General features: G+C 46.0%; 12 protein-coding genes across 12 annotated transcripts; 5 read left to right on the top strand and 7 right to left on the bottom strand.

Annotated features, from left to right (window-relative positions):
• Nucleotides 1–277: 277 nt before the first annotated feature.
• ECM16 (ATP-dependent RNA helicase ECM16) lies at nt 278–4,039 on the bottom strand (the record flags this gene model as incomplete). The annotated part of the gene is made up of 1 exon (XM_002553830.1): nt 278–4,039. One exon carries the CDS (start codon nt 4,037–4,039, stop codon nt 278–280), a length of 3,762 nt encoding a protein of 1,253 aa, XP_002553876.1.
• A 321-nt stretch (nt 4,040–4,360) lies between these two features.
• SAS2 (histone acetyltransferase) lies at nt 4,361–5,305 on the top strand (the record flags this gene model as incomplete). Its single annotated transcript, XM_002553829.1, has 1 exon — nt 4,361–5,305. One exon carries the CDS (start codon nt 4,361–4,363, stop codon nt 5,303–5,305), a length of 945 nt encoding a protein of 314 aa, XP_002553875.1.
• A 76-nt stretch (nt 5,306–5,381) lies between these two features.
• RAD5 (DNA helicase RAD5) lies at nt 5,382–8,828 on the bottom strand (the record flags this gene model as incomplete). The annotated part of the gene is made up of 1 exon (XM_002553828.1): nt 5,382–8,828. One exon carries the CDS (start codon nt 8,826–8,828, stop codon nt 5,382–5,384), a length of 3,447 nt encoding a protein of 1,148 aa, XP_002553874.1.
• Nucleotides 8,829–9,057: 229 nt separating this feature from the next.
• Nucleotides 9,058–10,125, top strand: DLT1 (Dlt1p; the record flags this gene model as incomplete). Its single annotated transcript, XM_002553827.1, has 1 exon — nt 9,058–10,125. The coding sequence occupies one exon, from the start codon at nt 9,058–9,060 to the stop codon at nt 10,123–10,125; it is 1,068 nt and encodes a 355-aa protein (XP_002553873.1).
• A 121-nt stretch (nt 10,126–10,246) lies between these two features.
• On the bottom strand, nt 10,247–13,080 carry STO1 (Sto1p; the record flags this gene model as incomplete). The annotated part of the gene is made up of 2 exons (XM_002553826.1): nt 10,247–12,810; nt 13,056–13,080. The coding sequence occupies 2 exons, from the start codon at nt 13,078–13,080 to the stop codon at nt 10,247–10,249; spliced, it is 2,589 nt and encodes an 862-aa protein (XP_002553872.1).
• Nucleotides 13,081–13,276: 196 nt separating this feature from the next.
• EPO1 (Epo1p) lies at nt 13,277–16,063 on the bottom strand (the record flags this gene model as incomplete). The annotated part of the gene is made up of 1 exon (XM_002553825.1): nt 13,277–16,063. The coding sequence occupies one exon, from the start codon at nt 16,061–16,063 to the stop codon at nt 13,277–13,279; it is 2,787 nt and encodes a 928-aa protein (XP_002553871.1).
• Nucleotides 16,064–16,623: 560 nt separating this feature from the next.
• PKR1 (Pkr1p) lies at nt 16,624–16,983 on the bottom strand (the record flags this gene model as incomplete). The annotated part of the gene is made up of 1 exon (XM_002553824.1): nt 16,624–16,983. The coding sequence occupies one exon, from the start codon at nt 16,981–16,983 to the stop codon at nt 16,624–16,626; it is 360 nt and encodes a 119-aa protein (XP_002553870.1).
• Nucleotides 16,984–17,345: 362 nt separating this feature from the next.
• NCW1 (Ncw1p) lies at nt 17,346–17,825 on the bottom strand (the record flags this gene model as incomplete). The annotated part of the gene is made up of 1 exon (XM_002553823.1): nt 17,346–17,825. One exon carries the CDS (start codon nt 17,823–17,825, stop codon nt 17,346–17,348), a length of 480 nt encoding a protein of 159 aa, XP_002553869.1.
• Nucleotides 17,826–18,546: 721 nt separating this feature from the next.
• KLTH0E09042g (KLTH0E09042p) lies at nt 18,547–18,999 on the bottom strand (the record flags this gene model as incomplete). Its single annotated transcript, XM_002553822.1, has 1 exon — nt 18,547–18,999. The coding sequence occupies one exon, from the start codon at nt 18,997–18,999 to the stop codon at nt 18,547–18,549; it is 453 nt and encodes a 150-aa protein (XP_002553868.1).
• Nucleotides 19,000–20,492: 1,493 nt separating this feature from the next.
• KLTH0E09020g (60S ribosomal protein eL15) lies at nt 20,493–21,107 on the top strand (the record flags this gene model as incomplete). Its single annotated transcript, XM_002553821.1, has 1 exon — nt 20,493–21,107. The coding sequence occupies one exon, from the start codon at nt 20,493–20,495 to the stop codon at nt 21,105–21,107; it is 615 nt and encodes a 204-aa protein (XP_002553867.1).
• A 1,634-nt stretch (nt 21,108–22,741) lies between these two features.
• On the top strand, nt 22,742–24,517 carry KLTH0E08998g (KLTH0E08998p; the record flags this gene model as incomplete). The annotated part of the gene is made up of 1 exon (XM_002553820.1): nt 22,742–24,517. One exon carries the CDS (start codon nt 22,742–22,744, stop codon nt 24,515–24,517), a length of 1,776 nt encoding a protein of 591 aa, XP_002553866.1.
• Nucleotides 24,518–24,692: 175 nt separating this feature from the next.
• KLTH0E08976g (KLTH0E08976p) lies at nt 24,693–24,977 on the top strand (the record flags this gene model as incomplete). Its single annotated transcript, XM_002553819.1, has 1 exon — nt 24,693–24,977. The coding sequence occupies one exon, from the start codon at nt 24,693–24,695 to the stop codon at nt 24,975–24,977; it is 285 nt and encodes a 94-aa protein (XP_002553865.1).
• Between the last annotated feature and the right edge of the window lie 357 nt (nt 24,978–25,334).

The following is a 25,334-nucleotide window of genomic DNA, read 5'->3' as shown; positions in this document are numbered from 1 at the left end:
AATTTTTAAAAAAACTTGCCCAGAGTGTAGTACAACACAACGTATATGATGATTATGAGAATAGATTTAAAGGCTGATACAATCGCTTGTCGCCGAAGGCTCAGGCGTTGCCTTCTTTTGAACACAACCTTTCGTTATTGGAAATGGTCAACTTCTGTTAAAAGACATTCGCTTGGATTTACCAACAAGCCCGGCAACTATTTTGTTACCAAAAAAAATAAGATGAGCACTCGAAGATGTGCAACAAAATTGAGAGCCCTTCGTCGTTCAGGTTTGATTAGACTTGAGTCTTCTTGACACTCGCGGCGTTATAGTTCTTAGACGTAATAAACCGATCAACTACCCACCGGCCAGCCTGCTTCTTTTGATGCACGGCAATGGGATTCAAATCCCAACCCACTTTTAGATCGCTATCGACTGTAGCCCCAAACCTAGGAGTGACATAACAATAGCGTTCTGTAGGGGAAAGGTCGATAGCCCTCAACCCCTGACCACTCAGAGGTTTACTGAAACTTATCAGTGAGCCCTTGCGAGCAATGTTAGCTAAAGGCGTACTTTTGATGTCACACAAAGGTTTGATGCGAGTCTTTGATTTTTCAGTCCGCTGGTTGAGATGCAGAGAATGATACACCAGAAACTTGGGCGGCTCTTCGCCGATACCATTTAAGATCGAGCTAGGATGAATGTAAACGAAGTTGTGAGAAATATCGCCTGGCACCTTTGGAGCCAAAACGGCAATATACGGAATGTTGGACAGGGCGGTCCTATTCGTAATCTTACATTCCTCAGGAGCAAGAAAGTCGGCCCTGATTGCCACTTGGTCAACAAAGCCGGCACAAACCATTTGCTTAAGTAGCTTTTTTTGAGTCTCAGATGGAATACCGCATTTGAGATCTTCTTCTGAAACATTCACAGCAATGTTCTCGCGCGAGGTATTTGATTTAACAATATAAAGGATTTGCTGTCTTAACTTTTTGATTTCCTCCATAATCTTCGGTCTCAAAAAGTTGGATTCCATGAATCGAATCCTCTCTTCCTTTTTAATGAAGTCCAAGGAGCTAACAGCGCTTAGAAGTTTGAAAACATCGCTATATTTGTCCAGCCTACTGAACTTCGCTTGGCTTTTATGGTAGCGGGAAGCTAGCTGTTGATTTAGCGATTGAGCTTGATCTTCATTATCTCTAGGACCTTCGCCATCTTCACTATCACCCGTGTTTATGCAAACTTCGTTTTCTGAAAGAAAAGGGTCTCCCACGGAAAGTGCGCTCACTATAGATACGACATAGGGCAGACAGTTTTGTTCATCTCCAACCAATAACATCTTTGAAAATCTGGGACTTAAGGGGAAAAGACTCATTTTCCTTCCTTCTTCTGTGACATTTTCGCTCTGGTCAAGAGCACCTAGATATTGTAGCAGCTTCATAGCTTTCGACAAAAATCCGCGGTCTGGAGGGGTAGGGAATGGAAAGTTCAAAATGTTGTGAATCGCCATGCTTTTCATTTGCAGCACAACACTCTCCACGGGCATTCTCAAGATCTCTGGTTTCGAAAACTGCTCAAAGTCATTTTCGTAGACAGCTGAAGAATACAACCTATAACAATGACCTGGACCGGTACGACCAGCTCTTCCACTTCTCTGATCTGCTGAAGCTTTACTGACCCACCCAACTTCAAAACTTTGGACACCATTGGACTCATTGAAGACACGTTCTTTAGACCTGCCGCAATCAACGACGTAACGAACATTGGGAATGGTCAAAGATGTTTCCGCAACGTTAGTAGCAACGACGCATAACCGTGATCCTTCAGGTGGGTCTTGAAATACCTTCATTTGTTCTTTTGTGGAAAGCAACGAATACAAGGGAAGCACATAGAGCGGGTCACTCTTCGTTTGACCTTCCTCCAGCGTCTCTTCGAACCCTTCTTCATCAGAGCTTTGCTCTTCATAGTCATCAGCCCCCTCATCTGTATGTTCATCATTTAGATTGATGCTAAAATCAATCTCCTCCGCTTCCACGTCTGCATTCTTTGGATTAACTTTCATTGTTGTATCTTTCATGTCCATTTCTTTATAACCACGGGTGGCTTTAGGGAATGGAAACTCTTTGCGAAGCCTCTTTACCATATGTGTTATTTCTTGCTGACCTGTCATGAATACTAATATCGCGCCTGGCGGAAGCCTTTGGTGAATTTTGCACGTCTTTCTAAAAGCTTCCTCCGTGTAGTTGAATGCAGTGCGCTTGTTAAAATGAACAGAAACAGGATATTGGCGTGCTTCAACTTTCAAAACTGGTGGCGGAGAGGGAAAGAGCGTCTGGTTTTCACTGAAATCTGAGACCCGTAGCGTAGCTGACATGATAATGAGCTTAAGTTTCTTGACTAACTGGGGGTTTTCCTGATTGCGTTTGGCGCGCAGATTTACACACCTACTCAGTAGGCCAATCAGAATATCGGTGTTGATATTTCTTTCGTGCGCTTCATCAATCACAATGGCGGAATACTTTGTAAGCATGAAATCGTTCATCATTTCTCTTAGTAAGACACCATCTGTCATAAACTTTATTTTTGTCTTGTCAGAAACGGTAGAGTCAAACCGTATCTGGTAAGAAACGCTTTGCTGGTGATCACCTAGCTCCTGGGAAACACGCTTTGACATAGACACAGCTGCCACTCTACGAGGTTGTGTAACGCCTACTATTCCTGGGCTTTCGACTGAATCGGGGTTACCGTAACCTGATTCATACAAGAACTGTGGAACTTGAGTTGTTTTTCCTGAACCCGTCTCACCGCAAATAACCACGACGTCGTTGTGGTGAATAGCTTCCATAATTTTGTGCTCTTCCCCGAAAACTGGTAATTGCATCCTGGCTTTCTGGATATCGTCTGGTCTAGTGACGTTAACGAAAAATGCTTTTCTAGTAGAGTTCTCATTGATTGGTGCGCTATCGTCTTGTAAACCGTCGTCTAGGTCCTCAGAACGTATAATCTTTTGGTATTTGAAAGAAGGCTGAGGGGTCTCTAAAGGACCATCGCGTCCTTCTATTCTTTTTATTTCATTAGCAGCCCAATCTTTGAAATCACTCGCAGCTTTACTTGTTGGTTCTTCTAATTCAGATGAATTACCGCTCTCTGATTCAGACAAGTTTGAAGCTTCACCGGGCTCTTCGTCCTCAGAGACCGACGCTTCTAAGTCAGAGCCGCTTTTATTGTCCGATTCTGACTCATCACTGAACTCAGCTTCGGAATACTCTGCTTCGTCACTCGAGCTCGACTCGAAGTCAAGCTCTTCTTCTTTGGAATGCTTGCGTGCATCCTCTATTTCGAGTCTCTGTCTCCAGTTGTATCTTTTCTTAGAGGCAGGCTTGGCCTTGTTGACGACCTTGACATTTTGAAACCCTAGCCCAAATCCCGACCCACCATATTTGGCCGGTCTGTTATCCACAAAGGAAGAGGATTTTTCAAGCCCTTCAGTATCTCGAAATGTTCCCTCTTCTTCATTGTTACTGCCCATATCGCTATTTTCCGCATGATCTTCCTCCCAGTTCTTAGTTTGATGTTCTTCATACAAAATATTCTTCACACGGTCATTGCTTCTACCGAGCCTTTCAAGTTTGAGGGCCTCCTCGAACTCCTCCTTTTTTGTTTGTCGCCCATGGCCCAGATTTTTAGAACTGGTCAGAATCGAGGTGTCAATTTTATAGTCTTGGAGCTTTTCGATGATCACCTTCTTCTCTTCTCTTTTGAGCTGATGTTCGATGAACTTATCGAGTCGCTTCTTTTTTATCCGAGAAATCTTGCTTTCCTGTGGTTTAAACAGCTCCTCGAGTTTCCGTTTCTTCAGCTCTTTTTCTTCATCATCCATAGGCTCTATGACCTCAGCATTGCTATCTTTTTTCTGAGGCGCTGCCTTCTCTGTTTCACCTGCCCCATCATCCAAGTGTCTGAGAAATTGCTTGTTTCTCACCCTTTTGAGCTCTTTTAATTTGGCCATCTGGCCCGCTCGCGCTTTTTCATTGAAGCGCTTCCTATAAGTCCCCATATGTCTTTATTATTTCAGTTGTGCTGGGTGTTCTATCTTCTGCGCTTGTTGGGCTTAAGACCCTACAACAAATCGATGCGATGAGCTTCCCGATGAGCTCTCAGAACGCGGTAAAATTTTCTATTATCGTACAAAGCTACCTAACATCGAGATCAAGTTAACCAATGGTTCGTGAGCTGAGCGCCGGAAAGAGGATGTTAAGATGAGAAAAGCCATTGAGTTGAGGTCTTCCAGGCCGAAGCCTCTGTGATTTTGGGCCCCCCTAAGTTCTAATAATTTCGTGAGAGATTAATCGGGCAAGGGTGCAAGTCGTTCTCACCGATGGGGAATAAGACGGTTGCCGCAGAAGATGAGAATTTATACGGAATTCTGAAGGAGCCCAATATAGGGAAAGTTCAATTAGGCCTTGAGAAGATGTTTCCGACACGTTATGGTAATGCAGCTTACTTTGCTGCAGGTACGCAAAGTCTGGGCATCCGGGATTCGGTGGACACACCCAGGCGCACTACGACATCAGGAGTTGGAGCCACAGACTTCTGGCTGGACACTCTATATGTCTGCGAATTCTGCTTCAAGTACACTGATGAAGAGGTTGCGCTACGGAGACATGTGTCGTGTTGCAGGTACAGGACGAAGCCTCCCGGGCGCATTCAGTATATGAGCCCAGAATATACGATCCGCAAGGTCAGAGGGTCAAAGCATCCTCTTTTCTGCCAGTGCCTTTGTCTCTTCACTAAGCTATTCCTCGACAACAAGTCCATGTACTTCAAAACTGACCACTATGACTTCTTCATCATCTACCAAAGTTCGACTAAAGAGCCCATGGGGTTTTTCTCTAAAGATTTGATCTCCTACCAAAAAAACAACTTGGCTTGTGTTCTGACGCTTCCTCCTTATCAGCGGAAAGGTATTGGAAGCCTGCTAGTTGATTTTTCTTACAAGCTCTCGATTCGTGATGGGCTGATATCAGGTCCGGAGAGACCCTTGTCACCTTTTGGACTGGTTAGCTATTTAAAGTACTGGTCTTCGCAGATATGCTGGCAACTGCTTGAGGGTGATTTGAGTGGCTCAGGTCGAACCAGCTTAGATGCCATTTCGCGCGCAACAGGGATAAGAATAGGTGATATCTTACTGACATTGAGGAGCCTAAACTGCTTGACAAAGGACTACGACGTATCCCTTTCTGTACTTAGAGCTTGGGCGAAGGACAACTACTCCTATAGAAACTCACTTGTGCGTGATGAATATCTGGTACTGGACAACTGAACGTTACTGTAATGCTTAAAAAAAACCAAACTTTGACGACAACCAACAACTAATCTGCCGTGGCTTCTTCCATTGTTTACTCAAATAACATCTGTATTTCTTCAATTCTTCGTTTCCTTCTTTCATCCTCATCAGCGTCGACGGCTTCACCAAGGGTCCTTTTTCTTTCTTGAATCCGTAGCATTTTCTCTTCGATACTATGTTCCATGATAAACCTCACGACTTTAACGTCATTAACTTGGCCAATACGATGGATTCTATCAATTGCCTGATCCTCTAGGCTGGGGGACCACCAAGGATCCATCATATAAGCGCGCGAAGCGCATGTAAGATTCAATCCCACGCCGCCAGCTTTCAGGGAAAGAAGCAAAATCTTAAGCTTTGAAAGGTCTTTTGTCGCGAAATCATGAAGTACTCTAGAACGCTCCTTCATGGAAAGCCTCCCGTCAAACTTGTATATCTGCGCGACGGAACTTGAGAATGAGGCAGATAGTTCCCTTTGCATTATGTCTAAAAATGATGAGAACTGTGAGAACACTACGACCTGTTCTCCGGAAGAAACATCTTGCAGCCTCTTCAGGCTCTTCACTAACGAAGTGATTTTGGATGATTTAGAACCACCGTTGTAATGAACGATTTTAATTTTGTTCGAGTCATTTTCAAGTGTAAGCAGCTTTTTAGAATCTATTGCTTGCCGACAATTGGGACATTTGACTTCCTGTTTCCGTTCACTTTGAAAGCGAATGTATTCCAGGATGCAGAGTTCACAAAACGTATGTCCACATTCCGTGAACACAACTTGCATGATTGGCTCAATCGGCTCAGAGGTGCAAATGGAGCATTCAAGCTTCTTAAACTGTTCTTCATCTGGGAATTTGGTTTGCACGAGAGATATAATGGCGTCAAGTTCTTCCTGGCTTATATCTGAAGAGGATGTCGCATTGGCTAACTTCTCATCAATCTTAACAGGTTCTGTCAACATTTTATTTTCAGTTAAATCTTCGTCATTTTCGTCCAGAGATCCTAGTAAGTCCGAGTGGCAGCAAACTTGCCTTAGCCTCAAAATATGAACCAAGATTGTCGAGTATTTCTTCAGTAAATCACCCCTATCAAGACCTTCTTTGACAGAATTTTCAGCTCTATTCAAAAAGTACTGATAAAGGGTATCTTCGCTCTTATTAAAGCTAACTTTCTCGATTATTACTTCTTTAGGAGGAAGTTCAACAAGTCGCTTTCCGTCGACGCCCCGCATTACTTTGGTTCTGCGTAAAATTACAGGTTCGAGAATAGACGAGACAACGTCAAATGCGCTCTTGTAGTTTTTCTTTTCGAATGGGTCGGAAACAAATGTTTTCCAGTACCCAACTTGAGACCAAGGTTCTAGCCTCATAAACTTTATTAGACTGAAAAGGTCATCAAGGCGGTTAATAATAGGAGTCCCTGTCAAAATCCATCTTCTTGAGCTCTCCAGGTCCATCAGAGATTTTGAAGTTCTAGTGTTTCGGTTTCTTATTGTGTGACCCTCGTCAATGACAATTCTGAAAAACTCAACCGAGAATAGCCCAGTGGTATCTGACTCCATGTAGCCTGTATTTTTGTTCATTAATCGACTCCATTCATGCTGGACGGTACCATACGTTGTCAACAGAACTATAGGAGGGGATTTGTTTTTCGTTAGTAGCGTTCTTAGACTACTAGTATTGCCTCCATAGTATATTTCGCAGTGCAACTCCGGGTTAGATACAGATTTTTCAAATTCCTGCTGCCATTGTGAAAGCAAAGACATGGGTACAACTACTAGTGTGGTTTTGAAAGCATATGGCTTCGAGTGCTCTACTCGTTGGGAGCCTAATATGCTTATATCAGCGTCAAGCTTTTCCTGTTGTTCAGAGGGCTTTCGCTCATGGTATCCTCTATCATGTGGAACAGTTAGAATCATTGCTAGTGTAGAGATTGTCTTACCAAGGCCCATTTCATCAGCCAATATACCACCTTTTAGCATTGACTTAATCACTGGTTTCGCCTGGGAAAATTCGCCGGTATGCAAGTTGGCGTAGAAGCAATCCACGCTATGTTGAGAGTGCAACTCTATGCGCGTCTGTTTTTGGGATGCCCAAGACAGATCTTTTGGCCACCTGAACTTCTTCCACAATGGATTCATCATATCGCCATCCACCTCCTCGGAAGAAGCTGTATCTGAAACCAAATCAAATTCCCGCTCTCTTCGAAGCATCCACGTCAACCCCTGTTTTTGATAGCGCCTCAGTTCTAATTGGAAAGATTCCACAGAAGGGCTAGTTTCAGGAAGAAATTTAGATGATTCCATTGATAAGGTTGATTTGTATAATGATTTCAATTGGTTTACGTTCAGAACATCATCCTGTATTTGGGAAGGTTGAATGGAACGTATGTCAACATTCTTAGCAGTCTCGCCCCCGCTATCACTCTCATTGTCAAGATCGACGACCTCCGCAGGTTCGTCGAAACTTGAATCGAGACTATCATTCTCTGAGATTGTCCTTAGCTGAACCTGATCAAACAGAGAGATTAGCGCAAGCCTCCTCGATTTGAGTCGAAGCTCTTCTTCGCTTTCAACAACATTTTGAGAAAAAGTTCGCTTATTCAAGACCGGGGTATTTCTTGTTAGGGTCGAGTAATTCTCAAACATAACAGACGTCAGAAAACAATCGAGCTGAACGATAAAAGAGTCACCAACACTTAATCTGCGATTATTGCAATATATCATAGTGGCCTCAAAGTCCAGTTCGTCAGAATCAACTAGGGGAAAAAGGATCATAGCGACATCCTCCGGCACACGGCCGACCTCGCGGTTAAGGTTTTCGTCTACTAGCCGCACGTAGTTTGCCATCGAGGCCTTTTTGCGCCCATTAGCGTAATACAATTTTCCTAGAGCATCGCTGGATGTTCTGAGAATTTTAAGCTCACTTCCGTATTTTAACGGTTTGACAGTAGGTCTTGTTGCAAGCGCACTTACTTGCATTGACCCTATAAAGCGTCGCCACCGCACTGTTGGTTTGTGCTTTTTGAATAGGCGCGCTCCGTAGTCTCTGATTCTCTTGGCTGGGGTAGGTGAGAGCGGGGCGGAGATTTTGGTTAGCTTAAATGCACTTCCTGGCTGAGGGGAAGGTCTGCTTTGCTTTGGTTCCGTTGGCTTCGATTGAGGTCCATGATTCTCAAAGTATATTTCCACGGCGCTGGCTATCCTCTCGCGTTTATCGCTCGATGTGCCTGCTTTCTGCAGCAGGTCGTTCGCTTGGGAGTCTGTAAGGTTGGGAATAACATCTTTGATCTCTTCGATTTCATTCATGCTCTCTTCAACCCCGGGAGTGTCGCTTGCTCCTCCAAACAAGAATGAGTTTTGGTTGCTAAGGTCATTTTGCAAGACGCCATCGCCTGTCGTATCGTTGGCGCCGTCGCCATCTTCTTCAAGATCTTCATTAAAAAAGCGCCTTTTCTCAGGTTTTTCGGCCCCTTTTATGACCATATCCCCATCCTTACTCATTAAACGTTGTGATTGTCAGCAGCGATGTCAACTACAACTACTAGTGCACATCAACCATCCATTGTCAATTTACGCGTAAAGGCGAACATAGCTTTTCTAAACCTCTTACTAAGCGTATGTAACGATATTTTTTATTGAAACGAAACATTGTTTAGTGAATGAGATGGGCTGAAGTTAGTGCCAAAAGGTAGCACGGTGTTGTTCAGACAGTTTCGAACTATGGAAACAAATGAACGGTGATGAGAAATTAGGGATATGGCTTTATAGAACGTCCTTAGTTGTCTTGGTTCTCTTTTTCGTTGGGTTTTCGGTGGTCGTACCCATCGATGCCATGGCTCAAGCGTCGCGATCCACAAACGACGCTTTGAACACGTTTATAGTGGTCGGCGCGTTTGTTGCATTTGGCGTTTTGAGCATTATCATTGCTGTTGGGCGAGTACTGGTCCAGCGCAGCTGTCTGCAGGATATTCCTAAGGGATACCTCCCCATTACGCCTGAGGACATGCCCCACCAGCCGAGCAGGAGCATGATTTTAGAGCAGATGGATAGGTCGCATAAGCTTGCTGTTTTGCTGAAGAAGCCAAAGGAACCTGTAACACATGATGGTCTGGCTCGACCTGACTCTGATGACCATGGACTACCGCCTCTTCTTAATTATGAAGATAGCATTAAAATTATCACGAGCAGGCTAAAGTATCAGGGTGTATTTTCCAACCTAGTGAAGCTTGACTCGGATACTGGTGACACTTTTGCCACCATTGCGAGGTCTATGTCGGCCCAAAACAAGCTTTCCTCCAGCGAAGCCGCAGAGTACATTAAGTTATATGAAGCGATCAGGTTCTCTGGCAAAGAGATCACAAAAGAGCAGTTTCTGCAATTCATGGATCGGTCAATTTTTTTCCTGGATTCTTTGATTTCTACTGGCAGTATAGAGCCTCGTTCTCATCGAGCAGGTGATGGGCAAAAAAACTATTCATTTCCACCCACCAGGGCTCAAAATACCTTGACAACCCCTTTGCAGCAATACGTTACCGACTATGCCGATAACGAGAGTGTTGACACTACTAATATCATTTTTCCTAGAAGTCCGGACTATGCTCTAGAAAGTAGTTCAGCACTTCATTATCTTACAACCACTAATACAAGTAGCACTGTTGCCAGAAAGGTCACGCCAAGTTCGTACAGAAAGGATTTTAGTGGTCTTAATGAAACTGCAAGCGAAGAAGCCTTCAGGGGAAACAACCACTTAAAACTTAACGATAATGAAAGTTATGACTCCGTAGTAAAAAGGTGCTAATCACTGCTTTGTTACTAACTCTAATGACAACCGCGAATACTTGATCAATTTGTGCTATCTTCTAAAGCCTAATATTATATTCTCACATATTTTTTTCTTAAGATTATGCCCAAACAAACCATCAGAGCTCACTTAGCTCCCTGCACCAGCCTTGTAACGTTCTCTTGGTCTGTTGATGAGTGACTCTTTCATTTATGATTGAATCAAGCTTTTCAAGTGCCGAAGCATATTCATCAGCGTATTTTCTCAGAACACTTTTTACAAAACCCATGCAGCCCTCGTATTTCCAAGAGCAATCAAGCTTTTGTAAGTCAGCAGACTCATCTTGCATCTCATCAGGATCAGCCATAGATGCAGAAAGTTCTGAGTCAACAGACAAGCCAAGCTCTTCAACAACATTGGAGGCAATCTCAACTAGTCTCTCGAACACAAATATAAATGTCTCAACACTCGTATCCCTACGTGAAGACAGCTCTGAAAGCACCCTAAACGTAGACTCGATAGATGTCGCATCAACTAGTCCCCAATTTCTGCCCTTGTCGTCCAAAAACGAGAAATCCAGAATGCTTTTCGAGGAGATGAGGTCGAAGTTTTTGCACGTATCAGCAATTAAATAACCGTTTTGCGAGTTGCAGTTCCAGTAACGAATAATTGCTTCGACAATCCATCTCTCCTTTTGCTCTTGGCTAGCCTCAATTTTGCCTAAAATTTCCAGCAACTCTGTTCTAGCATCGCCAATATATTTGTTGGCATGAGAGATGGATCTGTTTCCTGAGAACACAAGAACCTGAACGAGAGTTGTCACGGCCAGTCTATTGAAATCAACAACAATCGTCTCGTTATCAACCTTCATTTTTTCCAGAATAGAAACGAGTTCAGAAATGTTTCTGTCTAGTGGCTGTTTGTGAAAGTAATTAACAATCTGCTGTACCAAATCAGAAAAGGGGAGAGAGCTCTCTGTAAAAAACAAACTGTTGTCCTTGATTTGGTCTTCACTTATTTCGTAGCCTTTGAAAAAAGACTGGTAGTACTCGTAGAGGTCTTGGCTAGGAACAAATGAGCTATCTGTGAAGGGTCTGAATACATCCGTCAAACTGTCTTCAACATCAGATTTATTAGAAGTGAGCCTCAACTCTTTCTTAATCAAGTTTTTCATGAAGGTGACCTTTGGATTGAAGAATGTTTCGCCAAACTTCAGCGCGTCACCTTCCCATTCATTCCATTTCCAGGAAAAGTTGAAATTACTCATTTGGATGGAAAACCAGTCCAGGTATCTAAGTTTAAGCTCAAAATCCAACGCATCAAGGTTGTGGTAAAAAAATCTAAAAGCTCTTCCGAATACTGGTGCAATAGCCTTTGGAGAATTTTGGCAGATTTCTACCAGTAACGTGTAAAAATAAGCTGAAGGATGCGACACGTTTGGAAGCTTAAAGATCATACTGAGAATTTTCTCAATCGCAAGATCTTCAATCTTATAGGTTGTGATAATAGGGTTTTCCTCATGCAATGCCACCAGTTGAGCAATGGATTGACCAGGCTCTGTGAAAATACCGGGCTTGAAAAATAGGTCAAGAGTAATAACCTGTTTCGCAACTTCTTTCCTGTTGAATTCTAAACTTTCGACAATGTCAATCACAATGTCTTTAAACAACATACCAGCGTAGGTAGTGAATGGAACAACAGTCTCAAACTCTCCAATTTCATTCGCTAGATAAACCCTGAAAGAATACCTTGGCACTCTCCACATACCATCAACAGAACCAAGACCCCTGTCGAGGCCGCTGAAAGGTTTTAGCTGATCAACACTTGGCAATGTTAGCGGATCATTGAACCCTTGATCACCAGCCTGCTCCTTCAAAAGGTGGCTGTAATCAGGGAAAAGTTCAGCTAACTGTTGCAGGTCATTAGCTAGAACCCTTTTCACGTTGGGCAAGACTGCTTGGATCCATTGAATAGGTTCGTAGGGGAAGTTTTTGTTATACTCTTGAACCAGAGACAAATCTGTCTTTTTCATGGTATACTGAACTTCCACTTCCGAAATTAACTTTGAGACTTTTTGTCTCAACGATTCGTTTTCCCTGCGAAAAAAGAACAAGTAAGGAACGTTCAAGAGAGTGTTAGAGTAAATAGCCTCTGATAAGGGATTTCTCTTATCCGGCTCGGAATTATTCAAACCCACACTCAATTCGAATAATTTTTTGTAAAGCGATAAAAGCTCATCCTCCAGAATCATTGGCGATAGCAGTGAGAGAAATCTTAAGAGCAGCTTCACTTTGTTCCAAGGACCTGTCTCATTCGAAGTCACCTGAAAGCCATCGTCAATACTGTTATCACACCATTGTTGCAACTTTGAAAAGAAGTGATTGAGAATGCTTTTTCCTGCGACAGGGTTGGATGCATTCACAACCATGACCAACAATGCAATAGCAGGTTGTTTGTGAGGCTGTTCGACAACTACAGCATAGAAGGTTTTTAATAGTGCGTCTCGGAAGTACTCTTCGTTGCCAAACTCGTTCACTATAGCCTCACTTAAAAACTTGATGTCCTCTTCAAAGGCTTTCACGGTTTCGCCTAAGGTTCTGATATCTGGCATCATTTCCTTGCACAGCTGAACTACGGGTGGAACTCTTTGCCTTTTCGGCATACGGGGCCTAAAGTCTCTGTAACCATCGTCATCATCAAAGTCTATAAGTACAGCAGTCGCCATGGTTAGTATTGTCTTGTCTGGGTTGATTCAATGCTAGTGCATCGCGAGACTCTGCAAAAAGGAGGCGGTTCTTCAATGGTTGTCTTTGCTTTCCTATGGCTTGGGCACACAAAGCAACTCGACGTCAAACGTCAAGGCATGCATGAGTGGGACAATTGCTGACCCGCGTCTTACCAGAACCAAGGAAAACCTGACTTATCAATTAATGGGTGATATATCATACTTCTTCTTCTTTTCACGCCCGACATTATTGGGTGGGTATGGTTAACTACAGCACTTTGTTTACGAGTTTAATCGGAGAGGTCGATGAAGATGGTAACTTTTCACTTCTTAATGCACTTTCGTATGTAGGTACTGGTGCTAATGTGCTACTACTTAGGCGCCACGAGTTACGAAATGTATATATGCTAATAGAAAAAAAGGACAAGCGAGCAGCATGGCTTTTCAAGTTTGTGTCCTTTGCAATTGTTCCTTGAGCTTAGATATTTCCTCATCTTTCGCAACAATCTGTTGATTCTGTATTTGAATTTTGTGAATGAGATCCACGCTGCTTGGCTTCGCGCCATGTTCTTGTAGCATTATTTGCTCCTCTGCAATGTACCTTCTTAGTCTCTCATCGTTAAGTTGCTGGATCAGCTCGACAATTTTTGTTGACTTTTTGCGCAGCTCAGTTTCAAAGTCTGTTATAGAGAGCGCCTCGTTCTCCTTTGAGTCCTTGCCCTTACCGGCTAGTTGTTGTTCTAATCTCGATTCCCTGGCAATTGATTCAGCTAATTCTTTCGACAAGAGGTTGATTTCGTTCATTAGCGTACCTTGTTCATTCAATATACTCGTTTGCGATCCTGATATTGAAATTGTTCTCAGCTTCGATTTTGGATTTAGTTCTGACGCAGCTTCAAGTTCAGACTCGGAAGAATAAGTCTGCTTGTATGGCCGGCTGACAGAGTTGTCAAAAACAAATTCATTCCCCACATTTTCCTCATCGTGAGAATTCGCTTCGAGGGTTCGATCGGCTTCATCTTCAGATTTCTCGGAATTTGAGTCTGACCTCTTGTTAGCGTTGTCGAATCTTAGAGGTTTTACAGGGGATGTGGGCCCAGCAGACTCTTGGTACACTCCTTGTTCTTTGGAAGCATCAGCGTCGTCTCTCCCTCGTTTTTCTTCAATATTTGTGAGACCTGTATGTGGTTTCAAAGGTTCGGTGGAGTTCAAACCAATGGATGAGTTGGAGAAGAGAGAGTGAAACGATCTGCGCTTAGTATTGTCACTTTTGACACTCCAACTTTTTTTGCCTTCAGGGCTCGCCCTTCTGTCAGCAATAACGCTTTCGGAGCTAGACACTCTTCGAACGCTGCTCATACTAGATTTTCGACTGTTCGTGACGGAGTTTGTTGATTTAGCTCCACTTGACGACAGGCGCTTGAAAAATTTGCGAGCTTTCCCCATCCCAGCAGTTTTGCCTTCCGACTCGTCCTGTCCTTTGTTAAGTGCACCAGCGCTACTGCTAGCAGTTTTTTCGGGTTTTGTTTCATCCCTCGTTATTGTGACATCTGAAAGATTCTCATGGAGTCTGGAAGCTTCTTCGTTAAGAAGATCAGAAGCAGTGAAGTAGGCATTTCCCTCAGTAGCATTGTCTAGCATATACAATCCTGTTTTATCATCCTTTTTCTTCACTGGAGAATCGTTGCTCAAAGACGACTCAAAAGTTGCCATCGACTGGACCTGAGAACGCCTGCCAATTCTTCCGCTATTCGGTTGTGTTACTTGGGGATCTGATCTTTGTCTTGATAGTTTAAATTTTGGCGACTGCTCGCTAACAGTATTGTAAGTATTCAGCGGAGGTTGTTTCTCAACTGTTGCACTTCTCGTCTTTTGCTCCTGGGCTTCACGCTCTTTGACTCTTAATTCCTCTTCTTTCTCAGCGATCAAACGTTCCCGTTCTTGAAGGAATTGTTCTTTGTCTCTCAATGCTTGTTGAGGGTCTGAGAGCTTGATTATATTCAGCTTCCCCGTATTGTTCACTTCAGACTTGAGCGGCGATTCTCTTGGAAGTTTTTGGGCCGACCCTGACAACAAGTTGCTAACGGTGGAAGGGTCGTCAATATTCTGACTGTCAGGTGTTTGGCTTGATGGCCGGTGAGAAGCGAGGCTATTTGAGCTAACCAGAGATGAGGAGGAGTGAGGAGTGACATTTTCGTTTGGTAACGGGGCTGCAGGTTTGATGTCCTGGATTGGATAGCCTCCGCCTGGGGCTACCATCATGTTGCTAGGACGCGGTCCCTGGTAAGGCATCGGTGGTTGGCCTCCAATATAGGGGCTAGTCGGACGCGCCGCAAAGGCAGCTGCCTGCGGTCGGAAACCTCCCTGTGGGTTGGCCATATTTCTTCTGTTTGTGGTCAAAGACATAGTCCGAGGGGCCCCAGCACCAGGTGGCGGCGGTGTCCCCCTAGCATTTGGGTAGCGCATCTGTGGAGGAGGACCAGACATCATGGAATTTGCACGCGCATATGGTGGTCCCTGGTTGAAGTTGTCTCTAGGGGGCGCCTGTGCATTGTAGGGATTGTAGGAGTGCTGAAGTGACATCGTTCGCGGTCCCCCTTGGGGCGGTACCTGATGCATTGGCTTATTTTGCTTTGACAGAGCGTTCATGGTCATTTTTTTCTGAGCTGCAAGGTGCTTACGGTACTCTATGTTATTCATCTTTTCGTGACCTTTGGTAATCAGAGTTGGAATGATAGGTGAAGTGTCGTCCATGGCACCACCAAATCCATATTTGTGACCTCCGTTATTTCTCAGTGAAGATATATCGCTGAACGTCAAAATGGAACTATCGCCGTCTGTCATAAAAGTGTCATCTTCTTCATCGCTGTCCTTAGCCTTCGATCTCCCATTGCGCATTTTAAAGAGACCACTGATGGCGTTTGACTGTAATGAACGCTTCCCACCTGCTGATTGGGATTGCAAAGAGGGCCTGCGCTGGTCTGCGGCTTGGTAGCCTTGTTGCACGTACGAAGCTCTTCCCGGTTGAAAAGGAGGCTGGCCGTATTGAGGCTGCTGAGGTTGGTACGCATTGTTGTAAGCAGGAGCCATGGGATATTGGGATGGTGCAGCTTGATTAATGGGCCTCTCCTGTGCCAAATCTATTGTTCCCAGATCGTTGTTCAAGAGCTGGCTCCGCAACTGCGCCCTGTTAGGCTCTTTCCTGACTAAATTCTGGGGGCCAGTATTCATGACAGCTTTCTCAGTATAATTTAGTTCAGAGCGAGCTCCCTAGTACGACTTTGATATGCTTAAACAAGCTAAGCGAGTGTCCTGCCTTAGAGAAAGCCGAGGTTGAGTGAGTGCAATGCTTAACGAGGAGACCTCCTGATATGGTCACCTAAACTTCGCGGACGTTTCGGTATGTGCGTACGTTCCGTCTTGAAAGCTTTAGAACGCCTTTGCAATATCTTCTCTTGTACTGTTCTTATTAGAGAAGCGTGCTCCGAACGATGGGAATGCCATTCTGCATATTCCGAAAATACATTTTTTTTTATTGTATTATTTATTTCATCCTGGAAAAAACAACGGCATTGGCACCTTTTTGGGGACGCACGGATGATGCGCTAAGCCGTCGATACGTATCATTTATAGTCTCAGGATAGGGGTCTCTCTAGCGGATTGGGAACTGGTGAGTGCCATGATTTTTCTTATTGAACTGGCGGGATGGTAACACGCTTAGCAAATACTAGAAGAAAAGTTTATGAACGCGAATCAGTAGCGCCAATTCGCTCTATTTAGGTACACAAGCATCAAAGCTTTCTTGACTTGGCCTTTTTTGTCTGGACAGCAGAGGACTGGCCCTTGGGCTGAGACTTCTCCGACTCTTCTTGAGGCTTGGCGCCATCGGTCTTTTTCTCTTGGCTCTTGACAAGCTCCTCGTTGTCTTTCATTTGCGCAGACTTGAGCTCACTAATAAACCACGTTACTGTGCCCCACAAGAGTGTTGAGATTATCAACAGCATGATGAAATGGATGTTCTTGGTCCAGAAGATCAACCAGCTCAAGCACGCAGTGAGTAGGAAAAACGACACATGCGTGGCGACAATCAATTGCGGGGACGCGCCGGGCGTGAAAATGCTTCTCCAAAGTTCCTCAAAGAAGTTCGCCATTGTTAAATGGTGTGCCTCCAAACTAGTTCTGGAAGTGGTGCGTTTTCACACTCTCGGCCTCTTCTCATGGAAGATGCTAGTATTGGGGGTCACGTGACCTAGTGAACTTTCTCAAGGTACTTAGTGAGCGTTCAGACGGTTCGTGCTTCGCAGAGTGGCGCTATCAGGGGTCCACGAGGCGGCCGCTGCCCACAATGGCCTGTCTAGAGACGATTTGAGTAGCTAGCTGTTGTGCATGGCGGCGCCTCCCACAGTGACTTCAATTAATCATCGATAGCTTTAAAACGTACATATGTGTATAAGCCCCATCTAGGAGCTGAATGCAATTAGTTCAGGTGCAAGGTCCGAGCCTTGGACGTAGCTTAAATACCAGAGCCCAAAATGAAAGAGCCCAACATGGTAGCGCCGATGACGGCACCGTACTTCCACGACAGTGGGTTGGCAACAGCGGTGATGGCGTTGCTGCCGGAAGAAGAGGAAGAAGAGGCAGACGAGCTGGAAGAGCTCTTGGAAGAAGAGGCGCTCTTGGAAGCGGAGGAGCTGACGGAAGACGCGCCGCTGGTAACGGAGGACTTGACAGAGCTGGCAGCGGAAGAGGCAGATGACTTGGCAGAGCTAGCGCCAGAAGAGGCGGAAGCAGAGACGGAAGACGCGGCCACGGCGGCAGCAGAGACTAGGTTTGTGTTGGTGGAGACAGCAGAGGTCGAAGAGGAAGCCATTTTTGGTGTTTGATGTGAAAAGTGATGTGTAGATACGCAGGATCTGTGATCTATGATATTAGATACTTCCAGATACGATTTCAAGAGGTGCGCGAAACGCGCTCTTATATACGGTTTGGCCATTTGAAAACTGCTGGTGCCTCTGAATAAATCAGGCTGAGCTAATAATAATGGAGGGCTTGGAGCGAATTTCCCCCGCTACTTGCCTAAACTGGTAGACGAGGCTGCGAGGCTGACGTAGACGGTCGAAGCCGCCAAGCAGGACGCTCCGCCAAGATGCTGAAAATCCGAGGCTTGCGGAAGCAACGAAGCCGAGATCATTCGCTATAAATAGCAAGTCGGAGATCTTATTTGGCGTTTTTTTACCCAAAGCGGTTAATTGGATCGAAATTGAAGCCTGGATTTTTGCCGAAATTGGAATGGCTTGTCGAATCGGAAATTGGTTTCAGCGGAGTGCGAAGCCTAAGAACCAAACTAATCACACAGCCTGTGGCCCATAGCAAGCGCCAGTCGAAGCAATGTCTTGGGCGCCGCCAGCGACGCAGGATCTTGAGTTGGACCTTTGTAATAAGGCACGTGATAATCACATGATTGCAGGTGGACCTCACGTGCACATATTTTCGCGTGTGTGCTCTGACGCACGTGCTCTCAGCAGCTTCCGCTTTTTTCTTACAGAAGCATAAAGCGGAGCTTCCGCCGCACGCAAAGCTCGAAAACGTGCTCGATGGGCAGGATTAAACCGCAAATACACACGTGATGGGATGTTTCATTGAGGGTATGCATTATTAGGAAGCTAAATATTCTACAGCTTGCGAAAAAGGGCGCCTGATGCGCGGGTGGTGGCTTAAAGCATGACGCCGCCGAGCGCAAGGAGCGAGAGCGCCGCACCGAGCTTCCAGTTGGCGCGTGAGCACGAACCGGCGCCGTTCTGCGCAGAACTGTCATTAGTGGTATTGCGCTGACCAGCAGCACTAGCCGAGGACAGAGGCACGGACGAGGTGGAAAGTGTGAATCCCGCGAACGAACTAGACAGCAGCGAGGCCGCTGCTGATGATGTCACTCCCGACGACGGAGCCGCGCTGGATGGCGTTTTGTACGTGGGAGGCGCGCCGCTGGGCGAGAATCTGAAGGAGCTGGAGTATGCAGTGGTCGACAGCATCCGGGACTGGTCTAGAGTCAGCACCGACACCGAGGTTCCCGAAGAGCCGCCCGCGCCCATGAACGCGTAAGACACCGAGCCACGGCCGGTGCTTGAGCTCGACGTGTCAACCTGGATTTCCATGCCCATCGCAGACATTGCGGCAGACGTATTAGTGTTTGCGCGCAGAGTATTACCGCTAGTCTACTGAGTCAGTGCGGATCCAGCAGTTTTGGTGAGGTTCATTTATCTGGTGTGCCTGCAGAAGCTTGGCGTAACAGTGAACCGAGAAAATCGTAAAAGTGCGAGATGCGCGCTATCAACAATTTATGCAATGAGCAGCACAGAGGCTAAAACTTAAGCTCTGGATGCTACAATGGCAGGGGTGAGACGCTCAGGAGGTGTGCTGCTCAAGCTGCCCTTTAATTATTTGGGGTTTGCCGTTTCTTTATATCGCGGCACTGCAGCTGCGATTTGATGTTTCACGCCTGCTTTTCCTTTTCTTCAGCGGCAGATTGCCCGAGTGAGCGTCGATCTGTGTGAGTGTATTATGTGTGTTCAAGCTTGAAAGAAAACCTTACCCCGGACCTTTCCAAGCTTCAAATATCACACATGCCAGGCTTTTAAGTATTCAAGAGACCCTGTGGCGGCGAGTTTCAAATCGCCCAGCTTCCATACCAGAGCCCGCGACGCGACACTGCCGGCAGGGCTTGATTGTTGAGCGCGCCATATACGTCATTTTCTGTTCTCAGAACGTTTCTTAGCGAACTCTGAAACACTTCTAACGACACCTGTGAAAAGGCGCCCGTGTATTCCGCCGATGCATGTAGGGTTAAAAGACAACAGAAACCGCCGCGCTGGAGGCGCGCACTGTCGCGACTTCAGAAAACGGCTATTTAAGCTTTGGTCTAGGCTCTATAGAAGGAGCAGCAGTCGCAGGTGCAGTGCGGGAAATAAGCGCTGATCCTTGAAATTTCAGCTCACAAACGTGAAACCGGCAGTTGCCGAAGGGGCCAGAACAGGGCTTCCTTTCAGATTCCGCGTGGTGGCCGATGGCGGCGGACTACGACGAGCGCGAAATTTGCAAGTCCGATTTTAGGGCGGAAGAATGTTCGAGCCGTTATAGCGCAGAGTGAGTGACGAAAAAGGGAGCGATCTGTTATGGCCCAGATCATCGCAACGCGACGCGCCTACTGAAGGCCTGTGTGTACCGAGACGTGGCACACAGGACAGATACGGGCGCCACAAAGTAGCCGCCGGTTTGGAGCGGGAATGTGATTCCGTTGCGCGACCGGCGGACTTGTGCACGTGTCATTCACGTGCGTGTTTCAAAGGGGCAGGTGATATTGCTGGCGTGTACGACCAGCACATGCGCGCCCCTGGCACTGTAGTTGCACTTGTAGCCGACGGGTCGCTGCACTAGTCTCCAAGCTTATGTTAGGGCCCTTACGCAGGGGGCCTTTTCTAAGCGTAGCTTCTGGGACGGAATGCGTAGATTCTGGTCCGTCTTTTATACCCAAGCGCGATCACCGTGCATTTTTTTTCACTGCATTTTTTTCAGGATTTTTTCATGTGTGTATAAGAGGAACACTGTCTCTCATCGCCTAACCGTCTTCATCAAGAATTAAAGAGCCGCTTACAATAAGTTAAAAATGGGTGCCTACAAGTACTTGGAAGAGTTGCAGAGAAAGAAACAGTCTGATGTCTTGAGATTCTTGCAGAGAGTCAGAGTCTGGGAGTACAGACAGAAGACTGTCATTCACAGAGCTTCTAGACCTTCTAGACCAGACAAGGCTAGAAGAATGGGCTACAAGGCTAAGCAGGGTTTTGTCATCTACCGTGTCAGAGTTAGACGTGGTAACAGAAAGAGACCTGTGCCTAAGGGTGCCACTTACGGTAAGCCAACCAACCAGGGTGTCAACCAATTGAAGTACCAAAGAGCTTTGAGAGCCACCGCCGAGGAGAGAGTTGGCCGCCGTGCTGCCAACTTGAGAGTCTTGAACTCTTACTGGGTCAACCAGGACTCCACCTACAAGTACTTCGAGGTCATCTTGTTGGACCCATCCCACAAGGCCATCAGAAGAGACGCTCGTTACAACTGGATCTGCAACCCAGTCCACAAGCACCGTGAGGCTAGAGGTTTGACCTCCACTGGTAAGAAGTCCAGAGGTATCAACAAGGGTCACTTGTTCCACAACACCCAGGCCGGTAGAAGAAAGACCTGGAAGAGACAGAACACTCTGTCCTTGTGGAGATACAGAAAATAAGCGCCTCGTTGTCTCTAGCGGGAACAGCGGTAGCGTTTTTTTTTTCGTTTCTTGTATTTTTCGTGTTTAACGTTGTCTTTAGGTTAACCTATGTAGCGCTATAAGCGAATCATGCCAAGGTGAAATTGCAAGTGGAGAAGCTAGCGCCACTTCTGTGCTCTGTGGTCTGCTGATCCCAGTTGGAAGGGTGCTTTATTTGGACTTCTTAGAGTAAGCCCGCATGACGGCGGCTATAATTGAGAATTTTCCGGTGGGCACATTGTACCTTGGGTGAAACGAGTGACATTCTCCTGCTGTTCTCAGAAAACGAGTCGCGATGTGCGAGAGATCAGTATTGAGTATCAAACGCGGCATTTGCAATTGAGTTTTTTAAAGCAGCTTGTGCCTTTTCGCACAAGCATCCTGCGATCTCCAAGGGTGCTACCATATTTGAGATACTCAGCAAAACCCTGGATCCCAAAGAGGGGGCTAAAAGTCGCTTATGCTCGTGGGTGGAATTGAGCTTTGATCCTACTTCTGTTGTGTGTGACATTGGGTTCTCAAAAGTCCTCACGCCCTTTTTGCGGTCGCTAAGGGTAAATGTATGTGCAACGTGCCTCGAATGACAGCGTTGTCTGACAACTTAACTAATCATTGAACTAATGCTCTGCCTCTGGAACTACAACGACTTTATTTGAACGCCTAAATTACTAGCGTTACTTAAAGCTTCGAGATCAGTCCGAGGAAAACTACAATTAGCTGCAGGGCCTCACACGGAGTTCAGCTGAACTCAATCGCCACGGATAAATGAAAGAGAGGTTTCTCATGGGCGGGCTGAAGGGCCTTGTATAATGAGAGTGGCCTGCACTTTCGCTGCTGCGATCAGGGTCTGCTGTCATATCCCAATTACTAGGAGCTTTAAGAAAGAAGGCCAAAAGGCCGCGCGAACGGCAGAGGTCAGAGTTGCTAAAGCTCACAGGAAAGTTCATTGGCTGAACACTATCGGATTTAAACCCGTCTACAGTTTTGCCCAAAACAGGCGCAATGACATAGCGGTACAGATGTCACTTTCCAAAGCTCTTGTAGATGAGACACAAGCAAAAATCTGCCTCTGGCAGTATTACGCGGGCTCGGTAGTAACTTTATTCCTAAGCGAATTTGGCAGTTTCCTACAAGTGAGCTTAAAGACCTTCCGAAATTAAGCCTTAAAACCTAGTCGAGTTTAAACCTCAGACTGCGTTCCGATCGCATGAGCCGCTTTTCAAGTGGGCAACCTCTGGCTAAAAGCCCCATCCTAAAGAGCCAGCTGATACACTAAGAACGTTCGGACACCGGTCCATTAAAGTACATGAATTATGACATTTTCCTATTTTCTCACGTGACTTAATATACCCGCTCTTCCAAAGATTTTAAGGCTTTATTAGCAGGTCGTAGATAGTGTCACGTAGTTGACTCTTGACATTTCCGCTAATCATTCTAATAAGGGTGGTAGATATTACGATTACAACTGTGAAAAAAATTTTAAGCCTTACGCGCAGTATAAAGGTTGCCTTGTTTCAAGCTTTGTTGACATCTTCGAAGCGCCCTATTAAGATCTAAACAATAGTTGTAAAGTAATATCGATTGATTGTGGCTTCTCATTTCCCAAGGTTCCAATGACTGCTTACAATAAAACAGCTATCCTTTCGGTTTACGACAAGACCGGCCTTCTGGATCTAGCCAAAGGGTTATCCGAAAACAATGTGCATATTCTAGCGTCCGGCGGTACGGCACGTATGGTCCGTGAGGCCGGCTTCAACGTTGAGGATGTGTCCTCGATTACACACGCCCCAGAAATGCTCGGTGGCAGGGTCAAGACCCTGCATCCAGCTGTGCACGGTGGTATTCTAGCTAGAAACCTCGACTCCGATGAAAAGGACTTGAAGGAGCAGAACATCGAGAAGGTGGACTTTGTGGTGTGTAACCTGTACCCATTCAAGGAGACTGTGGCTAAAGTCGGCGTCTCCATTCCCGAAGCCGTGGAAGAAATCGACATTGGTGGTGTCACTTTGTTGAGAGCGGCTGCCAAGAACCATTCCAGAGTGGCCATCCTGTCAGACCCCAAGGACTACCCTCAGTTCTTGCAGGAGCTGAGCAAGGGTGAGGTTTCCCAGGACCTTAAGAACAGATTGGCATTGAAAGCGTTCGAGCACACTGCAGACTACGATGCTGCGATTTCTGACTTCTTCAGAAAACAGTACTCTGAGAACAAGGCCCAGCTACCCCTGCGTTACGGTGCCAACCCTCATCAGAAACCTGCTCAGGCTTTCGTCTCCCAACAGGAGGAGCTTCCTTTCAGGGTTCTGTGTGGCTCTCCAGGCTACATCAACTTGCTGGATGCCTTGAACTCGTGGCCATTGGTTAAGGAGCTATCGGCTTCTTTGAACCTGCCAGCCGCTGCTTCTTTCAAGCACGTTTCCCCAGCCGGTGCAGCTGTCGGTATTCCCCTCAGTGATGTCGAAAAGCAGATCTACTTTGTTGCAGACATCGAGAACCTCTCTCCATTGGCCTGTGCCTACGCTAGAGCCCGTGGTGCCGACAGAATGTCCTCTTTCGGCGACTTCATCGCCTTGTCTAACATTGTCGATGTTCCAACTGCCAAAATAATCTCCAGAGAAGTGTCTGATGGTGTTATCGCGCCAGGCTTCGAGCCAGAAGCTTTGGAACTTCTCTCAAAGAAGAAGGGCGGTAAGTACTGTATTCTTCAAATCGACCCCAACTTCGCCCCTGAAGCTTTGGAGTCCAGACAAGTTTACGGTGTCACCCTCCAACAAAAGAGAAACGATGCCATCATCAACAAATCTTCATTCAAGGAAATTGTTTCTGCCAACAAGAAGATCACTGAACAGGCCGTCATTGATTTGACTGTTGCTACCATTGCCCTGAAATACACCCAATCGAACTCGGTGTGTTACGCCAAGAACGGTATGGTTGTTGGCTTGGGTGCAGGCCAGCAGTCTAGAATTCACTGTACAAGATTGGCCGGCGACAAGGCTGATAACTGGTGGTTGAGACAGCATCCTCGTGTCTTGGCTTTCAAGTGGGCCAAGGGCGTGAAGAGACCAGAAAAATCGAACGCTATCGATTTGTTCGTCACTGGTCAAATTCCTACCGAAGAGCCAGAAAAATCTGAGTACGAGTCCAAGTTCGCAGAAATTCCTACCCCACTGACTGCTGAGGAGAGAAAAGAGTGGATGGGCAAGTTGAGCAACGTTGCCCTGTCTTCTGACGCTTTCTTCCCATTCCCAGACAACGTTTACAGAGCTGTCAGATCGGGCGTTAAGTACATCGCTGCCCCATCAGGCTCCGTTATGGACAAGGCGGTTTTCGGTGCCGCCGACTCTTTCGACTTAGTTTACGTCGAAAACCCAATCCGTTTGTTCCACCATTGATTGGTGTCAAGCGGGATGTCGTTGCTGCTAAGCAACCCAACTTATATTACGAAATGTATAGTAACAAATCTACGAGTACAACAAGCCCTCTTGTTCAACTATTAATGAGGAAGAAATAGCATTTTAGCTTTGGATGTTAAGAGTGTCAAGATAATGTCTACAAAATTGGGAACAAATGTCAGCGGTATGGTTTTACCCAAATGATAACTGGTCCATAGGACCTACACAGCGTTTAGGAATATACCGCGGCACGGCGCCAAAGGCGACCGAGCTCAATTGGGAAGCTAACCCCCGAAGGAGCAATCATCCCAAGAACTCAAGGTCACATGCCGAACTTGATCTTAGTACCCGTCGACGGGGCTGCTTCTGTCTCATCCGCTACACAAGGTTGCGGCAACAACCGTTAACTTGTTGCTCAAGTCCACACGACTCAGACCCTGCCGAAGCAGAGGAGAAGTGACGAACTCGAAAGAAAACAGTTCCTTGAGACTCTGCCTCACGAGCGCCGAGATTCCAGAGAAGCTGCGGGGAAGCTAAGCAGCAATAGCAAGAAATGACTTATCAGTCTCCGAAGAGAGTGAAAGCATCTCCCCTCCCCTGAAGTTCTCTGGAACGGGTCTGTGGTTTGTGAAGAAAAATTCCAACTGTGCTATCTAAAAACATCAAAGTTCTCCTTATATACTCTTGGCCTAGCAAATTTTTTTGTTTAAAAATTACCCGGACTGGAACGAACCGCAGAAGTTCTATCGAAGGGCTCCGTGAGAGTTGAACGGCTAGACCGTACAGAGGCTGGTGGCAGTGTGACTTGCCCCGGTTG

Source organism: Lachancea thermotolerans (genome assembly GCF_000142805.1).
Source record: "Lachancea thermotolerans CBS 6340 chromosome E complete sequence".
Classification (NCBI taxonomy): Eukaryota; Fungi; Ascomycota; class Saccharomycetes; order Saccharomycetales; family Saccharomycetaceae; genus Lachancea; species Lachancea thermotolerans.
This window is presented reverse-complemented; position numbering and strand designations above follow the sequence as displayed.